Source organism: Rattus norvegicus, chromosome 9 (genome assembly GCF_036323735.1).
Source record: "Rattus norvegicus strain BN/NHsdMcwi chromosome 9, GRCr8, whole genome shotgun sequence".
Classification (NCBI taxonomy): Eukaryota; Metazoa; Chordata; class Mammalia; order Rodentia; family Muridae; genus Rattus; species Rattus norvegicus.
Window position 1 is genome coordinate 53,871,187 of NC_086027.1, and position 20,135 is coordinate 53,891,321.

Genomic DNA, 20,135 nt, shown 5'->3' on the forward strand with positions numbered 1-20,135 from the left:
GAGTCCCTGAATATTTCCAAGGAGGAGATTGACAAGATCAACAAGATAGGTGATTTATATGTGAATCTGTACACAGAGACAGCTCTGGGACTGGCTAAGACTTTTATTGGGTACAAAATTCTCATGACTTATTATTACATGCCATTCTTTAAGATGGCTTGAATAGAAATTTATATTGTCGCTTGATTACGTGATCAAACTAACATCTAAGGAAAGGCAGTTGTCTTTCTTTCTTTTTTTTAAAGATTTATTAATTTATTTTATTTACATGAATACACTGTAGCTATCCTCAGACACAGCAGAAGAGGGCATCAGATCCCATTACAGATGGTTGTGAGCCACCGTGTAGTTGCTGGGAATTGAACTCAGGACCTTTGGAATAGTAGTCAGTGCTCTTAGCCATTGAGCCATCTCTCCAGCTCCCAGCAGTTGTCTTTCTTTATTGATCTTCCTTAATTAATCTGTGTACCCTGCGTGTTCCATATTCATGTCTTTATATAATAAATGTCTTTTTACATGTTGCTTGTAAGGTTTGTATACTGCAGAGTGGAAGATGAGAAAGACAGCCCTGACAAGATCCTTGCTCTGGGATGGTGAGATTCTGGGACCTTACATTCCAGCTTCCTGCCTAATCCTACCTCAATTACATCAAAGCTGTTTCCTCTAAAGACTTGCTTTTAGGACATTTCCGGAATAGTTAGCTTGCCATTCAGCCTTTCAAACTGTTACAATCAGGACTTCAGCTAAGCCATGAATTGGAATAATGCCAGCTAGCCTTCCTTTGACAAAACCAATTTTCCTATTTCCCTTTGGAGCCACAGAAGGGAATTCTTCACCCCAAATCAATAAGAAGCAAGCAAAAGATCACCATTCTAGTCCTTTTGGTTGGGGTGGATAATTCTGGTTAGTTTATGAATTATAGATATGTTGTCATTTTAAGGAATAATTTGTAAATGTTGTAGCTTTGGATAGGGAGGAAACTAGAGAGGTTAGACTCAGGATCTTCTACCTTTCCTTTCACCCAATCTATCCTTCTTTTCTTATGTAAAGTGAGTGGGTGGAAAAGGAAAGGGGGAATATAGTAAATAGAAGTCAGACAAATAGTCAAATAGCGATACGATATCAAATTTACTCTTAAACAAAGCATTGTATGTCCATAATATTACATTAGTAGAAATCTGTATATTTGAGGCAAAATTGAAGCTATAATTTCTTACATTTATACAGAATTTATATATTGATATAGGCTTAATGTTTTCACTGATATAAATGTTTTGATACAAATTTTAAAATTAATATTGTTCCTCTTATATAGGCATTGTGCCTGTTCAACTCATTTAAGAACATAAGGCTTAGATCTACTCCTTTTAATAGATGCTATTACAAACTTTAGGATGATTAAATAATGCAAGTTAATAGTTAGATGATGAAAGTCATGGTCATATTATATTCTAATTTAATTAATTACAATTACTCACACCTAGGCTAGTAAGAAAACTGCAGTTAAGCTGGGCTATAAACTTCAACCTACTTCCTCTCCAATGGCAACCCACCTCTTCTCTTCTCTTCTCTTCTCTTCTCTTCTCTTCTCTTCTCTTCTCTTCTCTTCTCTTCTCTTCTCTTCTCTCCTCTCCTCTCCTCTCCTCTCCTCTCCTCTCCTCTCCTCTCCTCTTCTCTTCTCTCTCCTCTCCTCTCCTTTTTTCTCTTTCTTTCCTTCCTTCCTTTCTTTCAATTTTTATTATTCTCTCATAAATTACATTCTTGATGGAGTTTCCCCTCTCTTACCTCCCTCTAGTCTCTCCCTCCCACCTTCTTTCCTCTGTAGATCTACTCTCACTCTACTTCCCCTCAGACAAAGAGCAGGCCTCCCAGGAACATCAACAAAACTGGAATTTTCTGAGGAACCTCCAGAATGATTTCCAGAATGGTTGTACCAGTCTGCAATCCCACCAACAGTGGAGGAATGTTCCTCTTTCTCCACATCGTCGCTAGCATTTGCTGTCACCTGAGTTTTTGATCTTAGCCATTCTGACTGGTATGAGGTGGTATGAGGTTTTGATTTGCATTTACCTTATGACTAAAGATGTTGAACATTTCTTTAGGTGTTTCTCAGCCATTCGGCATTCCTCAGCTGTGAATTCTTTGTTTAGCTCTTGAACCCCATTTTTAAATAGGGTTATTTGTCTCCCTGAGGTCTAACTTCTTGAGTTCTTTGTATATTTTGGATATAAGCCCTCTATCTGTTGTAGGATTGGTAAAGATCTTTTCCCAATCAAGCCTCTGAAGAAAGAAATTGAAGAAGACCTCAGAAGATGGAAAGATCTCCCATGCTCATGGATTGGCAGGATTAATATAGTAAAAATGGCCATTTTACCAAAAGCGATCTACATATTCAATGCAATCCCCATCAACATACCAATCCAATTCTTCAGAGAGTTAGACAGAACAATTTGCAAATTCATCTGGAATAACAAAAAACCCAGGATAGCTAAAACTATCCTCAACAATAAAAGGACTTCAGGGGGAATCACTATCCCTGAACTCAGGCAGTATTACAGAGCAATAGTGATAAAAACTGCATGGTTGGTACAGAGACAGACAGATAGAGCAGTGGAATAGAATTGAAGACCCAGAAATGAACCCACACACCTATGGGCACTTGATTTTTGGCAAAGCAGCCAAAACCATCCAATGGAAAAAGGATAGCATTTTCAGCAAATGGTGCTGGTTTAACTGGAGGTCAGTATGTAGAAGAATGCAGATCGATCCATGCTTATCACCCTGTACAAAGCTTAAGTCCAAGTGGATCAAGGACCTCCATATCAAACCAGATACACTCAAAGTAATAGAAGAAAAAGCGGGGAAGCATCTCGAACACATGGGCACTGGAGAAAATTTCCTAAACAAAACACCAATGGCTTATGCTCTAAGATCAAGAATCGACAAATAGGATCTCATAAAACTGCAAAGCTTCTGTAAGGCAAAGGCACTGTTGTTAGGACAAAACAATATCCAGGAATGTTTTACCTATAATATTTATTCTCCAAGTACTTCTTATGTGATTTTTATAATCCTGTTTTAAAAATGAGGAAAGGTAAGAAATATAGTAGGTAAATAGCCCCAAGTCATAAGCAGTTACTGATATGAATAATGAAAACTTGGCTTTGTGATGCCTAGACCTCAGGTCAGTTCTGTGTACATCATGGTATAAAAGTATTTCTTGAGGTTGTACTCACGCTCCTGAATGTGCAGTCTTGCTTGGCTTTGAATCCTCTTGCAGCATTAAGGCTGGTTATCAGAGAAGTGGAATTTATATGTGCCCTGAGATGTATGCTGGTATGTAGATGCTCAGTGAACCATGTCCTGGTTAGCTCCAGTGAGAAGGAAATTTCATTATTTGATTCTTGGGTACAGAATAATGCTACACACATACTGACGTAGTTGTTGGATTCTAAAAACTGTGTTCACACCCTCATAACTGACACGAAAACTACATGGTGTCTATTTCATAGGACGTCAGAGCCACAGAATCTTAAAATAACTCTTGGCATCAGAATTGAAAACTGGGTTTGCTTCGTCTAAGGAGTTTATGTTCTCATTGCAGGAGTCGTGTCTATTCTTCCAAGCTCTAGTTGTGTTCCCAGACAGTCATGGAACATTCTTACTGTTCTTCAGTCCTTGCTTCAGGCTTTTCAATGTCACTGTTGTGCAACCAGAGGCGCGGAAACTGCTGCTGTCAGACTCTAATCCTTTCTGCTTGGATTTGTTGCCAGGGTATACAGTAGTGAACCACAAGCTCTGAGGTCAGTCTTGCAAACATTACCAGAGGCTTCAGCAGCAAACCACAAGCTGTGGATGCTACTCTTTCACCTTCTGTAAACTCAGCTAACACTTTTAGGTATGTCCAGCCTTAACATTGACCAAATACTCATCTCTAAAAAGACAGGAATATTAAAGACTGCTTCCTTTAATAGGAAAAATGGAAAACTCAGAGGAAAATGTCTTGTTATTCTTTTAGCTCTATGATTTTGATGGTATTATGTAACTTCAGTTTTTATAGTATATAAATTGTAGGGAAATAGCTTTGTTTCTAACTTACAGAGGCATACTACAAAGAAAACTTGGTTATTGGGGAAAGTGCACGGGATCTTTGAAAGAAAGTTTTATATTATTACAGCAGTAGTGGTGTTGTCATTTGAAGTCAAATTGAGAAACATCTAATTGTCGTTTTCAGAGACTAACAGTTTAATTACACTAATTTCAATTATATGCTCTAAGTACTTAAGCTTGCTATAAACCTTTGCCTGGGTGCTGTGGACTCATAAAGGTAGGAAGTACCTAAATCACCATCTGGTGGATAAGTTAATTGACATTAATTAATTGACATTAGTTAATTTGGTAATATTTTACTATAATTTTCTCAGCTACATAAGAAGTTAAACTATCAGGTAAGAATAGTTACATTTACTATACATTTTGAATTAATTATTGGCATTTGCTATTTTAGTGTATTATTTGCTTATTGTTCAACATATGACCAAGAAAACAGCAACATATTGCTATTCATTAATTCAGCATTTGATGGACCTCACAAAGGTAACCAACAGCATTACTCACAAAGAAACCCACAAAGGTAAATAATTTCATTTCCTGTAATTTGAACAATCACGGGTAGACAAACCATTAATAGACTATAACCCTTTCTTTTGCAGTCTTCATTAATGCCTTAAAGGGAACTAGGGCTTATTAATTGCATATTGTATTTTGGCTTGTGTTTACTAACTCAATGAATAATGTCAAACATTAATGCTCCTGATGATACATTAGGTATAATTTTGGCTGACAATAATAAATTAATTTGTAGAAGACATAAGAAGATTTTAGACTTTTTCTTTATTCTCCAAAAATAAACATTTTAAAACAGATGCAATACACCAAACACATTATTATGATTATTTTAAAAAATGTTTGAATGAGAGAGCAAAATAGTTCTATATAACAACTGCATATTTTAATGATGTTTGTGTGAAAGGTGAATTTAGGCTGCAAAATATCTCCAACATGTATTTATTGACTTTTTGACTGCTGATTGAAGGCAAAAATATATGATAGGCTTCTAGATTTAAGAATTGAAATTTGAGTATTTGCAACTGGCCCACCATTTTTACAGTCTTGCATATGAAGTATGGCTTTGCATAGGTTTCTACATATAATGATCTTTATTGAGATAAAAGTGCTAACTTTTGTGAACTAGTTTTAGTACACATAAAATCATCTTCTATTTTCTTTCTGTCCATCTTGTCTATGTTTACTGTAGATATTTTCAAATAGCTAAAGACCTTTTTTTCTATGACCACACCAGGTTTCACAGATGTCTTCTACCCTAAGTGAGTCTATCTCATAGGCAGATAGAGTTGGACGCAAACCCACAGCTGGCTGCCTACTTGGTTTAAATGTCAATACTCTGCAAGCCTAAAAGTGTAAATTGTAATATCATAGAGAGCTCAGCCCTTCAGATAGTTTGAATGCAGATGTAATTTCTGTGTGGTTTATGAATAGAATTATGTAATTTTCATTGCTGCTAGTATCAATTCTTGGTTTTTAAATGTGTACATGTTGATTTGACAAATTATAGCAGAACTGGAAGTATATCTGGATACATTTGAGCCAGAGCAAGCATTACAATATTTTATTACAGGAGCAAACACACCTCATAATCATCTACGTGGTCAATTAAAAATGTAAAAGTATTTTCAGATGCAGAGTACTGAGGGGATAAAGTGTGTGTTTTTGCAGCCAAGCCAGATGACATTTTGTTGGCAAGACTTCTACCAAGTAAAGGAACACTGGGTTCTCAAGTACTGAAGGATGTTACCTATCCTCTTACACTTAATATCTTGGGCTTGGAAAAAAATGGAGTAAGACCAAAAATTAGTCTTCATACTTCAGATCTTGTACAAAGATTTGAGAATTTTTAAGATGCTACGTATTTATATTTAGATTGAAACTAGGGCTAGGATGAGAACTAAAAATGCCTCCCTGTGTATGTCTTTTGCTACACTAATCTAAGTTCTCTAAAATGTCATTTATCCTAGCTATTCTAAGTACATGCCACAGTCCCAGGAGCTGCTTGTACAGGCAGTTGAGTGTTGCAAGATGGCAGCTCCTGAAATCTTCAGTAGTGGAGCAGACTCTATATCCCTACCTAATGTTCTATGATCCCATTACATCACAATTCCCAAACCTGTTGCTTCAGCTGCTAGCTTGGCATTGTGCACACTGCCTGTGTCTATTTAGTTTTCTCCAGAAGTAATGCCAAAATGGAATTCATCATGCAAGGGATTTACATGGAATGAATAGTTGTGAGGGATGAATGAACGAACAGAAATAAGGAATGTGAGAGTAGTAGGAGATGGCTAAAGAGTGGGAAGACCTGTCAACTGTGTCAACTGCAGTACAGATCAAAGAAAAGTCTCAAATGGTTTGATACATGATTCCTTGAGCAAAAGCTGACTGCTCAAGAAGGCAGTGAGAGTCTTCCTGAAGGCAGCAGTTATAGCTGAGAAGCCAACTAGGAGGTGTGTGTCTTTGAAGTGGTAATGTACATCACCTCTTGGGGACAGTACCTTGCATTAAATAGAGACATTCCAACTGGAGTTTTGGGACATCTGAGGGGGATTGGATTGATAAATTTAACTTCTTTTTAACATCTTAAATGGATTGTGGGAAATTTGTTTATTTAGCATATATTTATTAAGGTTGCTTTTTAAACATTTAATATGTTTAAAAATGTTCTCATTATTTTCATTGTGTCTCCAGCTAGTATAAAAAATATATTGCCCCAGACTGTAGCACTACACCCAAGTCCAATCAGGCCAGTCTTGTACAAGGATTCTCTGAGTGTAACTGTCATTTTTCTTTGGGATGCTTTTCTTTCTTTCTTTTTAATTTTAATTTTATTTATTTTATTGGATATTTTATTTACATTTCAAATGTTATTCCCTTTTCTGGTTTCCCATCCTAAGCTCCCTATCCCATCCCCCTTCTTCTATAAGGGTGTTTCCCCTCCCTAACCACCCCCACTTCCCGCCTCCCTACCCTGACATTCCCCTACGCTGGGGTGGAGGTGGGGGGTCCATCCTTGGCAGGACCAAGGGCTTCTTCTCCCACTGGTGCCCAACAAGGCCATCCTCTGCTATATATGCAGCTGGAACCATGGGTCTGTCCATGTGTACTCTTTGTGTAGTGGTTAGTCCCTGGGAGCTCAGGTAGTTTGATATTGTTGTTCTAATGGGACTGCAAGCCTCTTCAGTTACTTCAACCCTTTCTCTAACTCCTCCAATGGGGACCCCATTCTCAGTTCAATGGTTTGCTGCTAACATTCGCCTCTGTATTTGTCATGCTTTGCCTGAGCCTCTTAGGAAACAGCTATATCAGCCTTCTGTCAGTATGCACTTCTTGCCTTCAGCAATATTGTTTAGTTTTGGTGGCTTCATATATATGGGCTGGATCCCCAGATGGAGCAGACTCTGAATGGCTATTCCTTCAGTCTCTGCTCCAAACTTTGTCTCCATATCTCCTCCTAGAAATATTTTTGTTTCCCCTTTTAAGAAGGACGGAAGCAGAGGAGAGGAGAGGGAGAGAGAGAAGCCGTGGCAGGACAATGGAGGCTGACATTAAGATTCCACTCTGTGTATTTACAGGTTGTTATTTATGTTCCTAAAGGATGGATGGTACTGGGCTTTGTATGTTTAGGTGGGCAATTATATCTTATCAACTGAATCTAAGGTTATTGTGTTGTGTGTTCTTTAATGTGTAGATTTAAGTGTAATGAGTGTGGGGCGACTGGTCTGGGCCGCCGCGGAGTTGGGATGTGTTTCCAACAAGAAAGATATCTAGGAGATATCTTGGGGCACTGAGGTGGTGGATCTATCAAGGTAAAAGACAACCATACCCTTTATATTTTGTTATATGTTTACAGCAACAGATGGCGAACCAATGTGATGGTCAAGAATCCACTAGTAATCCTAAGAGTTGAGAGAAAGTTTTTATTTTCTAAGAGGAGGTCAGCACCATGTTAAGTCATGTGATATCTCAAGCATGGGGAATTTAACAAAGAAAAGGGGAAGTAGCCTGGGCTGGCAGGCTGTAGGTCCCAGGCTGTGCGATAAGTAATGGCATCTTAGAGAGTTAGAGATTAAAAGCTGCTTTTTAAAGAAAGTTGTTTAGAAAGCCTTTCAGGATACTCATATTCTTTTTAACGTGGGCTCCACGGGAATTTTGGTTGAAATCCTAGTTAGACAAGCTACTTCTTAATTATAGGTATTATTAAAAGGGGATTAAGTTTGCTTTTAGAAAGAAGAGAGTAAAGAGATTACCTGAATCAGGTGGGGATTTTCATCCACGGTTCAGAACTTAGACAGGAAAAAAATTAGTCACTACCTCCAAGTAGAGAGTTGTGATGAATGTCTGTAACACCAGAGAGAGTGAATGCAGACATATATTTTAGAAGTTATTAAGGTTAAAGAAAAATCTGTGGCTCCGGTTAACAGACGGATATATTTTGGGCTAAAGTCCTGAGTTTTAAGTTGCTTATTGGTTTTAGAATTGATAGAAGGTGTTTAAGTTTGTTTTAAGGAGAGTAAAGAGATTGCCTGAATCATGTGGGGATTTTCATCTATGGTTCAGAACTTAGATAGGGAAAAATTGTCACTAACTCCAAGTAGAGAATTGTGATAAAATGTCTGTAACACCAAGGAGAGTGAATGCAGGCATATATTATAGACGTTATTAAGGTTAAATAAAAATCTGTGGCTCTGGGTAGAGAGCTTAACAGGTGGATATATTTTGATATGGTTTGATATGTTGCTTATTGATATTGGAATTGATAGAAGTTATTTGGTTTGTTTTATGAATTACCCCGCTAAGGCCATATGGCTCGTTGATGCTGGCTAGCAAGGGTTTGTGGTTATTTTTTATATCTACCACAACAGGAAGCTCAGATTCTCTTAACATGGGCTCCACAGGAATTTTGGGCTAATTCCCTGATATCACAGAGTACAAAAGCCTATCAGACTCATTGTTTAGCTTACTTCCTTTGTAAAAATTTTTTAATCTTCATAACGGGTGTGACTTTGAATTTTATGGTTATTATTACTCTGGGAGAGAGTACAGGATACAAGCTTTTCTGGTTACAGACTAAGGAACACAGTATTTTGGGAGAAAGATTTTGTCTTTGTGTTTTTAAAAAGTGTGATTAGGCTCTGGAAACCTCACAGAGTCATACTGATCAGATTTGATAGAGGTAGACTGCCTGAAAAAAATTAATACAGGAGAATCAAACAAAAAGAGATTTCGATTCTAAACTTTTGTCTTCAGAGTTGTATTTTACAGAGTGTGCCTACTTGGGATCCTGGTCTCAAGGACTTTCAGCTGGGTCCATTCAGGACACATTGACTATAGTATTTGCTTCATTCTTCCTACCCCCTACCCCCAAGGATATCTCAATGCCCATGTACAGCTTGAAGAAGTTATAGAGGAGTCGTCGTCCCAATTCCCTGGACTTTGGGGAACTGAAAGTGGTTATTCTAAAGTTGTTTTTATGAGGAATTTAAAATTGGTTGTAATTTAGTAGGGAGGAATTAGCTAGATTGAGTTATATACGTAATCTCATTTGCTAACTAAGTTAAAATCATATCTTTGCTTTGGTATAGAATTTATTTGTTAAAAGTTTAAAGTACAAGGTTGAGACCAGTCCTTCTATTGATGTCATTATGAACTTCTAAGTTGATTACACATGTGAGTTAAGGGCCAAATAGCAAACATATTGCTGACTTTGTGAGAGTACTTTCAAGATATTATTAAGATATAAAGACAGCAAAACACTGTACAGAAATTAACAGCCATATTGGTCTAGAAATGTTGAACTTAAGTTTTTTCCATTTGTACAGGGGTAACGCACTGTATTAAATATGTAAGGTCTTATCTACGTGAGTTTGATTACAAAAACTAATAAAGTATTCTCTAAATAAAAAAAAATAAAGACAGCAAAATAGATTGTCTTATATAGGTAGATGGTTTTCAAAAATGTCAGAAATCCACAAAATTTGTGATTTAAAGTTATTTATCTTTTGTTGAGACATATCTGCTCCTAACAGTTCCCCTTTGGTGGATTTAATGAAGAATTTGAAGATCTCTACTTTGTGGCTAGGTAGCTACTGGACAAAACTGCCTGTTTCATCTACAGACTAATGCTATACAGAAAAGGACAAATTATGCAGAATAGTTGGCTGATAAGCTTTGCCAAGACAGGGTGATCAGCCCTTCAAAAATCTGCATTTCAACAGTCTGTCAGTTGATTTTGGGCCAGAAGGTTGAAGACTTGAGCTCACATGTTGCTAACAGGGGACTGTGCTAGTGGAGATTTGTCTCTACAACCTCTCAGTTCTAGAAGCCGTGTTAGGCTTCCTATGTGTATAGATATTTGGTCATTCTTAGATTTCTGACAGGGTTGAAGACTGATTATAGTTTCATAGCCGATCAGGCTGTTTAACTCTGGAAATACATATTTTATTGGATAGTTATCAGATAGTATACAAGCTAGCCAAGAAGTAATATAGATTTTAAGCCTTTCTTAAGCTGGAATGGATAACTAAGTGTTCTGTTTAACTGATATAGTGATGGACTCGGTGTTGAGTATATCATATGCTTTATAAATTGTAGAATGGTAATAATTGTACTCAATTTATATATAAGTGAAAAGGCTTTTTAACTGGACAAAAAGGGGGAAATGTTGTGGTTTGCCCTGGAGTTATCTGTATTTTGATGCTAATTCCACTGCCCCAAGGACAGCTGCCTAGTCTTGTACTCAGGAATCAGGTGACTTCACCAGAACTTTCTTCCCATTGAATTTGTAAAATACAGGTGAGGGGCATACAGGATAGAAGGAGGCCTGTCACTGGAGGAGAAGGAAGGATGGGCAGGAGAGAAGTTTGAAGGAAGAGGAGGAGACTGGATGGAGAGGAGGAGAGGAGAGGGAGAGAGAGAAGCCGAGGCAGGACAATGGAGGCTGACGTTAAGATTCTGCTCTGTGTATTTACAGGTTGTTATTAATGTTCCTAAGGGATGGATGGTACTGGGCTTTGTATGTTTAGGTGGGCAATTATATCTTATCAATCGAATCAAAAAAAAAAAAAGAAGAAGGTCTGAAGCATCCACACTTTGGTCATCCTTCTTCTAGAGCTTTATGTGGTCTGTGGATTGTATCTTGGGTAATTCAAGCTTTTGGGCTTATATCCACTTATCAGTGAGTGCGTACCATGTGTGGATTTTGTGATTGGGTTACCTCACGCAGGATGATATTTTCTTGATTGAACCAGTCTATCAGGGAACCCCCATACCACTTCAGAGATGTTTCTTTTTATAATACTTACCAAATGTCATTGGTATTTTATTTACTGTCTTCATTTTTGACCCCAGTATCAATTTCTTAGTTCAACAAATTCTATTTTTTCTTTGTTTTCCACTTGCATCTTGAACAGTGTCAATAAGAAAAGATTTTTTTCCTCTACCGCAAAGACATAAATACACTATCGTTTGAGCTATTTCATTGAAACTAAGGAAACCAGAAGACTTGAAATATTCCTGGAATTTTATGAGGGTTCTGTTATAGTAAAAAAAAAAAAAAAACAACCAAAAAAAAAAAAACCCAACCAAAAAAAAAAAAAAAAACCCAACAAGATTTTGATGCTGCCAAAGTATTGAGAATCATATCTTTTATGCTAGTTTGTGACATTTTACTAATCTGAATAAATTTTTAATAACTTTTCTAAAAGTCTACAGCCATGGAATTCTTTGAATAGAAGTCCATGGAGCTTTTCTTTACATAGAAGATTCAGTTGAATAATAGTCTATTTCACTTAGTAGGGTGGATTTTGTGTTTCATGACGGCCTTAAATGGAAGTTCTAATTCACTTGTCATAGCTATTTTCCTCTTTTTTGTGTGCCTCTGTCTTCTAACCTTCTTTTATTTTATTGTTTCTACTGACTTTAAAGATAGAATATGGGATAGAGACAGACTTTTGGTTCTGAAGGCTGCAGTCCAGCAGCAGAGATGATTCACTGCCGAATTCTTCTAAAGAAAAGCATCGATGAAATGTGGCAGAACTGTTCTATTTTTCCCATCACATTTGTAATCCCTGTTAGCAAAGATTAATAGCTTTAAAATGGTACAGAATGTTTTGTATGAAAAATCTTGTAGATAAATCTAGGATAAAGACATAATTATAAAGCAATTCATTGATTATGTCTTTTTTATATATATATTATTTCACTACTTTGGCTAGCCACTGTTCCCTGTGGATCCTCTGGGATTTTATTTTTTAATCATAAACTTATTTAATTTTAATTATAATAGAACATTCATATATGTTGCTAAAATTTCATATGCTTGTAGAGCAAGTTGATGTCACTATCAAAATGAAATGATATGTTCTTTTTTTTCCAGAAAGACAAAGTGAAAAGTCAGAAACACATTTGCTGTCATTCACTTGTTAGATAACAGCACTAATACAGTCAACACACCTTTAAAATAACACTAATGTGCAAATCAGATACATCAGACTCTACAAGTAAAGTTTCACTAGTCAAATTTTTATATCAAAGGCTGGAACTCCTAGAGACTCCCCTCAGGTTTGATGTGCTCTAACATGTACTGATCCCTGGTATCTTAAGTGATTTGTCGAAGGACTATGATATTTATAAGGAGTAGACAAGGAGGCTCAGGAGGAGAAATTCAGCTAAGGTGAAGGAAGCAATTAACATTCATCCCTAATGAATGTCTACAGCAAATGTTGATGCTGTCACCATGTCATTCTCAGCAAACCAAGTGTATGTGGTGAGATGAAAGTTAAAGTTCACATAAAACATATTACCAGCATTATTTGGCTCCTGAATATAAATGGTTATGGTTGCTTAAGAAGAGTTTCAGATAAATATATTGAAAGACACCGTTCTTGGTGAAGAATAGACATTGTTCATCTTTTTGCTTTCTATGCATTTCTATGTAGTAGTAGATGTTATGATGCTATGCATAGGACCAAAATAACATACAAACACTCAATTATAAACAGCACTGGGGTATATTGTTGGGTAGAATTAAGTATCTTTGTTTTTCTGAAGAACCAGAGATCATAAATTACTAAATATTATCGAGAGATTTGGAATTGTACAGTGTAGTTGCTACAGAAGTCAAGATTGGTACTCCATCACCAACCTTCCTTTTAATCCAGTTTAAGCCAGTGATGGCCCTTAAGATATGTTTTTTTCAAAAAGTATATCAGTTATTTTGTGCTTCATTTAGTGTTGGAGAAATGGATGGTGGTGGTATCAATTCCAGTAAATATCATAGAGAAGATGAGGCCCTGACATGTGAAAAGTTAGGTTAAATTGTGAACCATTTTTATTCTTATATTGTTTTTAAATTGAGTGATGAGGGCATGCCACTGAGTAAGGTTATGTATGAAGGCAAGAAGACAACTGGGGAAATCAGTTCTTTTTTTTCTACTATGTGGATTCTATAGATTGAATTTAGGTCTTCAGCTTGGCCACAAGCTTATTTACCAACTGGGCCATCTTACGTCCCAATAGTTTTAAGTGGTTTGCTATTTTATTTCATCTAATATCAATGACCAGTCAGCAGTTCCTTGAATGAGAAAGACTACATTTTTCTTACATGATATGTTTACTGGATTTCTTTTTATAGACTTAAAAATACCGTTTTTATTATTTTTTGTAAGCATTTAGGAAAATCTTGATTAAACCTTAAAACTGGATTCCTCATATGAGGAAAACCATGTAATATTTACCTTGTGGACCTGACTTATTTCATTTATCATGAAACCACTGCTTTTTTTTCTTTCAGAGACCAGAGACAATGATGATGACAAGCAGGTGGTTGCAGAGATCATGGCAAGAAGTTTTATTCCAACTCTGATAACGACAGTTTCTTGGGAAGGCTTTCACTTTGCTGGTCATGAGATTCAGATTACTGAAGGCAAAGATTCTTATGGTGCATTTGTCTGGCCATCGGTATAATTTCTTACAAATTTGCTGTACCCAATTACTTCCCAGGTTCATTCATTCTACTTGGAAGAGGGGAACAGGTTGCAAGATTCTATTCTGTGATCTTAGACAACACTAAAATTTAGTGTTGGAAAATTTTGCGTCCAACAATTAAATTTGTTTTTGACTTTATCAACGTTTGTAGGCTAAGTAAAAATGTAGATGTCTTCAGTTTTATGATTATGAGAAATGAGTAAATGTTTTTATTTCCCATTTTATTGGCTCTGTTTGAGTTAAGCAAGCATAAGGAATATCTATATGCAACTCATAAACAGGATACTCTTAAAGGGTACTACTCCTTTGCCAGTAATATCATGAAAGGTGGCAGACCACCAGTACCCCCATGCCAACCTCACACATTACTTAAAATTCTCTAGATTTGTTAAAGTTTAAAGATGGGTAATTTAAAACAACCACATTCTCTATTTTCACTCATTTCTGTATCTCTCTCTCTCTCTTTTTAAACAAGGATGTTTTCTAGCCAGTCAAAATGTTGAGCCATCAGAGGATGTACTTCTGATGATATGATATGAACATCCATAAATTTACTTATACCCACATATTCACACATGAAGATCATAATATTTATGGTGTATTTACCTAATAAGGTTTACTTTTACTATTATCAGTTCAAACACTCTTTCCTCTCAATTTTCACAGGCCCTTGTTCTATGTTATTTCCTGGAAACACATGCCAAGCAATATAACATGGTTGATAAAAATGTGATTGAAATTGGAGCTGGGACAGGGCTTGTCTCCATTGTGGCAAGTTTGCTTGGTAAGTAGATATGTTTTTATTGCATGGGATTGGTCAGAATACCAATGACCAAATATTAGATACTTTTGCTTTCCAGTATACTATGATCTGGGCTTAATGTGTAACTCTTTAATTGTTTAAAACATACTTCATCAAGAAACTCTACCAATGTTAATGTTTCTTTGCTGGATTCTTTCTAGAATTTTCTGTTTGAGTAATTTTAATTCCACAGTAATTTTCCTGTGGAATGTGAACTTCAAAGTCTAGGTAGGGGGTGAACTTAATGACCCTGCTAGATTCTTTGGGAGTCTTGGAGTCCTACACGTTTATGAATATGTTAAGATAGGGAAGGAGTACTAGAAATCACATGAAGCCATAGCTCTCCTTTGATTTTTTAGAGGCTTGTCCTTGGATTTGTTTTTACATTTCCATTTTCAATTTATGACCTCAGGTTCTCTCACAATCATCTTTTCCAAATCAATGAGCAATACTATCTTTTGGCATGGCTTTTGTGGTTTAGCTTAACATTTGTTGTTCTTATATATTTCATTCTTTTCATTTGAGTGCCTTCTCTGAAATTCACTGCCCCAATCAATCTTAATTACTTTGGTCTTCAGAAGTACAAACCCATGGCTTCAAAATCTTGAGAGGAATTTAAGATTTAGTAATTTACAACTTTCTCATTACAGAAGAAATACAGGACCCTTGACATCCTCCCGAATACTGAAATAAAAATTTCTTCTGCCTGGATGCTGTTTCCTATAGTGTGGTTAGAGTCAGGGACTCTATTCAGCATCAGTTGAATCCCTCCCGTTCTAGGAGCAGAGTCTGTATTTTGGGGAAGCCATTTGGTTCCTTAAGAGTGTGTTTGTTTAACTTGAGACAAATATAAAAAGAGATGAGCTTCACTTGATCAGTATCTCGAAATTGGCAATGTCTGTGTCTGTAAAGACAAAGGTACTTTCAACACATTATGGGCAAGATGTATTCCTTACCTTGGGATTTTAAAAAGGTTTGTTGAAAATTAGATTCAGCTACATTAAAATGTGAAGGTTAATATTTCTAGGATTCTATCAATGACTATTTCCCTTCCATTTTAATCTCCACAAGTACATTATTGTAACTGATGTGAAGAGATGTCCAACGTGTGACTGGTAAATGGTTCCGGTTCATTCTAAGGAAACTTCTTAAGCAGTTGTGGCTTCCCATCCCTTATCCTAGTTTGTACTGTGTGTTACCATGATTTTCCCCAATTCTAGCTTTATTGATAACTTACTTTTAGGTTCTGTTACTGTTCAAAATTCACTTTAAGAACCAATTTTCTAGAAATTAGCTGCTGCCAAGGTCCTTCCTGAAAAGGGCGCTGCTCTTCCCTCACAGCTCAGAAACCGCTTCTGACTTCTTCCTGTAAGCATTCTGTCCTGCACCTGGGACCTTTGGCTTTAAGATTGTATGTGTATATATCTCCTGGTAGGAAGATTTATGCTTAGAATGGAGGCAAGGTAAAACTGGCTATAAACATCCATGTAATTTTTCATGGGATAAACTGAAAAAGTTTTCATTCCTTCCTCTCCTCATACGAATACTTCCTGTTCAGCCATAGATTATCCTATATTACATATACTTCTTTGTTCCTACATGAAAGGCTCAGAACTTTTTCTTTCTGACTCTTGATGATCACGTTTATTAGAGGGTTGGAAAAAATAAAAATATAAATCAACTTTTGGAAGAATCAGCATGTATATAGACCCCTCTCTTCAGATGTCTTGTACACTTAAAGAAGTGATTTTTCAAAGTTTTCTATTTTTTTGTACAGGCTAAATCTGGTGCTTCAGACAACTCTTAGTAGAAGGATGACTAATGGAATACCAGCTCTAGAGACACAGAATATTGGAATTTTCCACTTTGTTGAATTCCTTATATCTTTATATGTCTTTACATTGATTTCTACAGCAGCAACTGTTCTTTACAAGTCATCCAGTATCATATTCTACTGGTGTTTATTAGTAGGTGATCTGCTTGTAAGTCCTGACTCATTTCTCCACCTAGATTTGTTCCTCTAAATTGCACTGGTAGATTCCAGGAACTTCTTTGTGGTACTTGTCCTAGTTAAGGGTCTGTTGCTGTGATAAACACCATGACCAACAACTGGGGAGGAAAAGGGTCATTCATTTACAGCTCTCAGGTCACAGTTCATCACTGAGAGAAGTCAAGGATCAGAACACAAGCGGGACACTGAGACAAGAACTCATAAAGAGGCCAGGGAAGAGAGCTACTTGTTGACTCGGTAGTCAGAGCTTGCTTAGCCTGTTTTCTTATACAACTAGGGACCACTTTCTCAGGGGAGTCTCCATCTACAGTGATGGAGATTCCTACATTGATCCTTAATTAAGAAAATGTCCCCACAAGCCTACTCACAGGACAGTTTTCTGGAAGCATTTATCAAGTTGACAGGAAACTAGCCAGCATAGTATTGGTAGTTTGTCACTACCCTATGTAATTCCCTGAGTTTTGAAGCATGCAAAATCTTAGGACCCTTTTCAAAAGTATCTATTGGTTTTCAGCAGTGACCTTGAGATATTCTTTTTCTTGCAGTCATTTCTCCCTGTTCTGTAATAGATAAATGGAGACCGATGATTGGCTGGACACAAACCCAGCAAGATAGAGAAGTACCGTGAGATTCTAATTTGTTGTTCTTTTAAAAAGAGGGGCACAGAAGTATTTGGAGTCCATTCTGAAAAGCATTTCTTTTCAGTAGGTGCTCCCAGTCTTTCCTTTGGATCTAGCGGTTGTGAAGAATCTCAGAGTGCATGTTGGTTTGAAACCTGGCTGACATTATTCCAGGAGGATCATCTTTTATATAAACCTCTTTTTCACAGGTGCTCGTGTGATTGCTACAGACTTACCTGAATTACTTGGAAACCTGCAATATAATATTTCAAAAAACACCAAAACGAAATGCAAGCATTTACCTCAGGTCAAAGAATTGTCCTGGGGAGTAGCATTAGACAGGAATTTCCCCAGGTCTTCCAATAACTTTGACTATATCCTGGCAGCAGATGTTGTCTATGCCCATCCATTCCTGGAGGAACTTCTCATGACCTTTGACCATCTCTGCAGAGAAACTACCATTATCCTTTGGGCTATGAGATTCAGGCTAGAAAAAGAAAATAAATTTGTAGATAAATTTAAGGAACTGTTTGACCTGGAAGAAATTTCTAGTTTCCCTAGCTTGAATATTAAGTTGTACAAGGCTATGAAAAAAAATTGGAGGCGTGCATAATGCATCAGGACTGTGAATGAGGGCATGCCAAGGTAGTTTCTAGTAAATCATTAGTTTAAAGAACACACACACGGGGTTGGGGATTTAGCTCAGTGGTAGAGCGCTTGCCTAGCAAGTGCAAGGCCCTGGGTTTGGTCCCCAGCTCCGAAAAGAAGAAAACACACACACACACACACACACACACACACACACACACACACACACACACACACACTATTAGGAAAGTAAAAAGTAACTCTAAAATTACCTTGTTGTAGGCAAGAATTTTTACATACACACAGTAGGTGTAGGATTAAGATAATTTGTTCCCGAGGCTGCGTCTGGCTCCCGCTCTCACAGCCATTGCAGTACATTGAGCTCCACAGAGACAGCGCCCTGGCAAGCGAGAGCCGGACGGGCACTGGGCGACTCTGTGCCTCGCTAAGGAAAATCAACTAAACATGAGCAAAGGAGATCCTAAGAAGCCGAGAGGCAAAATGTCCTCATATGTATTTGTGCAAACCTGCCAGGAGGAGCACAAGGAGCACCGGACGCTTCTGTCAACTTCTCAGAGTTCTCCAAGTAATGCTCAGACAGCTGGAAGGCCATGTCTGCTAAAGAAAAGGGGAAAGATATGGCAAAGGCTGACAAGGCTCGTTATGAAAGAGAAATGAAAATCTACATCACCCCCACCACCAAAGGGGAGAACAAAAAGAAGTTCAAGGACCCCAGTGCCCCCAAGAGGCCTCCTTCGGCCTTCTTCTTGTTCTGTTCTGAGTACTGCCCAAAAATCAAAGGCGAGCATCCTGGCTTATCCATTGGTGATGTTGCGAAGAAAGGAGGAGAGATGTGGAACAACACTGCCGCGGATGACAAGCAGCCCTGTGGGAAGATGGCCGCCAAGCTGAAGGAGAAGTACGAGAAGGATATTGCTGCCTACAGAGCTAAAGGAAAACCTGATGCAGCGAAAAAGGGCGTGGTCAAGGCTGAGAAGAGCAAGAAAAAGAAGGAAGAGGAAGACGACAAGGAGGATGAAGAGGATGAGGAAGAGGAGGAAGAAGAGGAAGGCGAAGATGAAGAAGAAGATGATGATGAATAAGTTGGTTCTAGCACAGTTTTTTCTTGTCTATAAAGCATTTAACGCCCCCGTACACAACTCACTTCTTTTAAAGAAAAAATTGAAATGTAAGGCTGTGTAAGATTTATTTTTAAACTGTACAGTGTCTGTTTTTGTATAGTTAACACACTACTGAATGTGTCTTTAGCTAGCCCTGTCCTGGTGGTATTTTCAATAGCCACTAACCTTGCCTGGTACAGTCTGGGGTTGTAAATTGGCATGGAAATTAAAGCAGGTTCTTGTTGGTGCACAGCACAAATTAGTTATATACAGGGACAGTAGTTTGATTTTTGGTTTCTTTTTTTTTTTGTTCTTTTCTTTTGGTCTTATATATATTTTTTTCCATCTTCAGTTGTCTCTGATGCAGCTTATATGAAGATAATTGTTGCTCTGTTAACTAAATACCACTCTGTAATTGCAAAAAAATTGAGGCTGTTTTGTTGACATTCTGAATGCTTCTAAGTAAATACAATTTTTTTTCTTAAAAATAAAAAAGGATAATTCATTCCCAAATCTGGGAGAAGTAAAGGATTGGAATTCAAGTCAGGAAACTGAGACCAGAACTCATAAAGCGGCCAGGAAGGAGTGCTCTTTCTCAGCCCTCTAATTGCATGGTAACACAAACTTTCAGCAACACCACACTATTCTCATTGAAAAATGGCAATTTTCAATAATGACATCTCTAAACAAATGTTACTAATTTTATTTCTTTTTGAAAACTATAACTTAGATTGGCCTTGAACTTGAAATCTTGCCTCAGCCTCCTTGAGCACTACAGGTATGTACTACCACACCATCCATGTTGTTAAGCCTTTTAAATACAGGTTTCAATGATTATATCTTTAGAAATCAAGAGACTGGCTATAGTGCAAATAAAT

At 37.2% G+C, this 20,135-nt stretch overlaps 1 protein-coding gene across 1 annotated transcript; it reads left to right on the forward strand.

The window, feature by feature from the left end:
• Nucleotides 1-1,415: 1,415 nt before the first annotated feature.
• Mettl21cl1 (methyltransferase like 21C-like 1) lies at nt 1,416-18,170 on the forward strand. Its single transcript, XM_001061373.7, has 5 exons — nt 1,416-3,898; nt 4,508-4,633; nt 13,922-14,088; nt 14,782-14,899; nt 17,758-18,170. The coding sequence occupies exons 2-5, from the start codon at nt 4,534-4,536 to the stop codon at nt 18,159-18,161; spliced, it is 789 nt and encodes a 262-aa protein (XP_001061373.3). The 5' UTR covers nt 1,416-3,898; nt 4,508-4,533; the 3' UTR covers nt 18,162-18,170.
• The last annotated feature ends 1,965 nt before the right edge of the window (nt 18,171-20,135 follow it).

Coding starts and splice junctions, on each gene's coding strand:
- Mettl21cl1 (XM_001061373.7), top strand. CDS start 4,534: ATGACCAAGAAAACAGCAACATATTGCTATTCATTAATTCAGCATTTG. Junction 4,634..13,921: donor TCACAAAGAAACCCACAAAG/GTAAATAATTTC, acceptor TTTTTCTTTCAG/AGACCAGAGACAATGATGAT. Junction 14,089..14,781: donor GTGCATTTGTCTGGCCATCG/GTATAATTTCTT, acceptor CAATTTTCACAG/GCCCTTGTTCTATGTTATTT.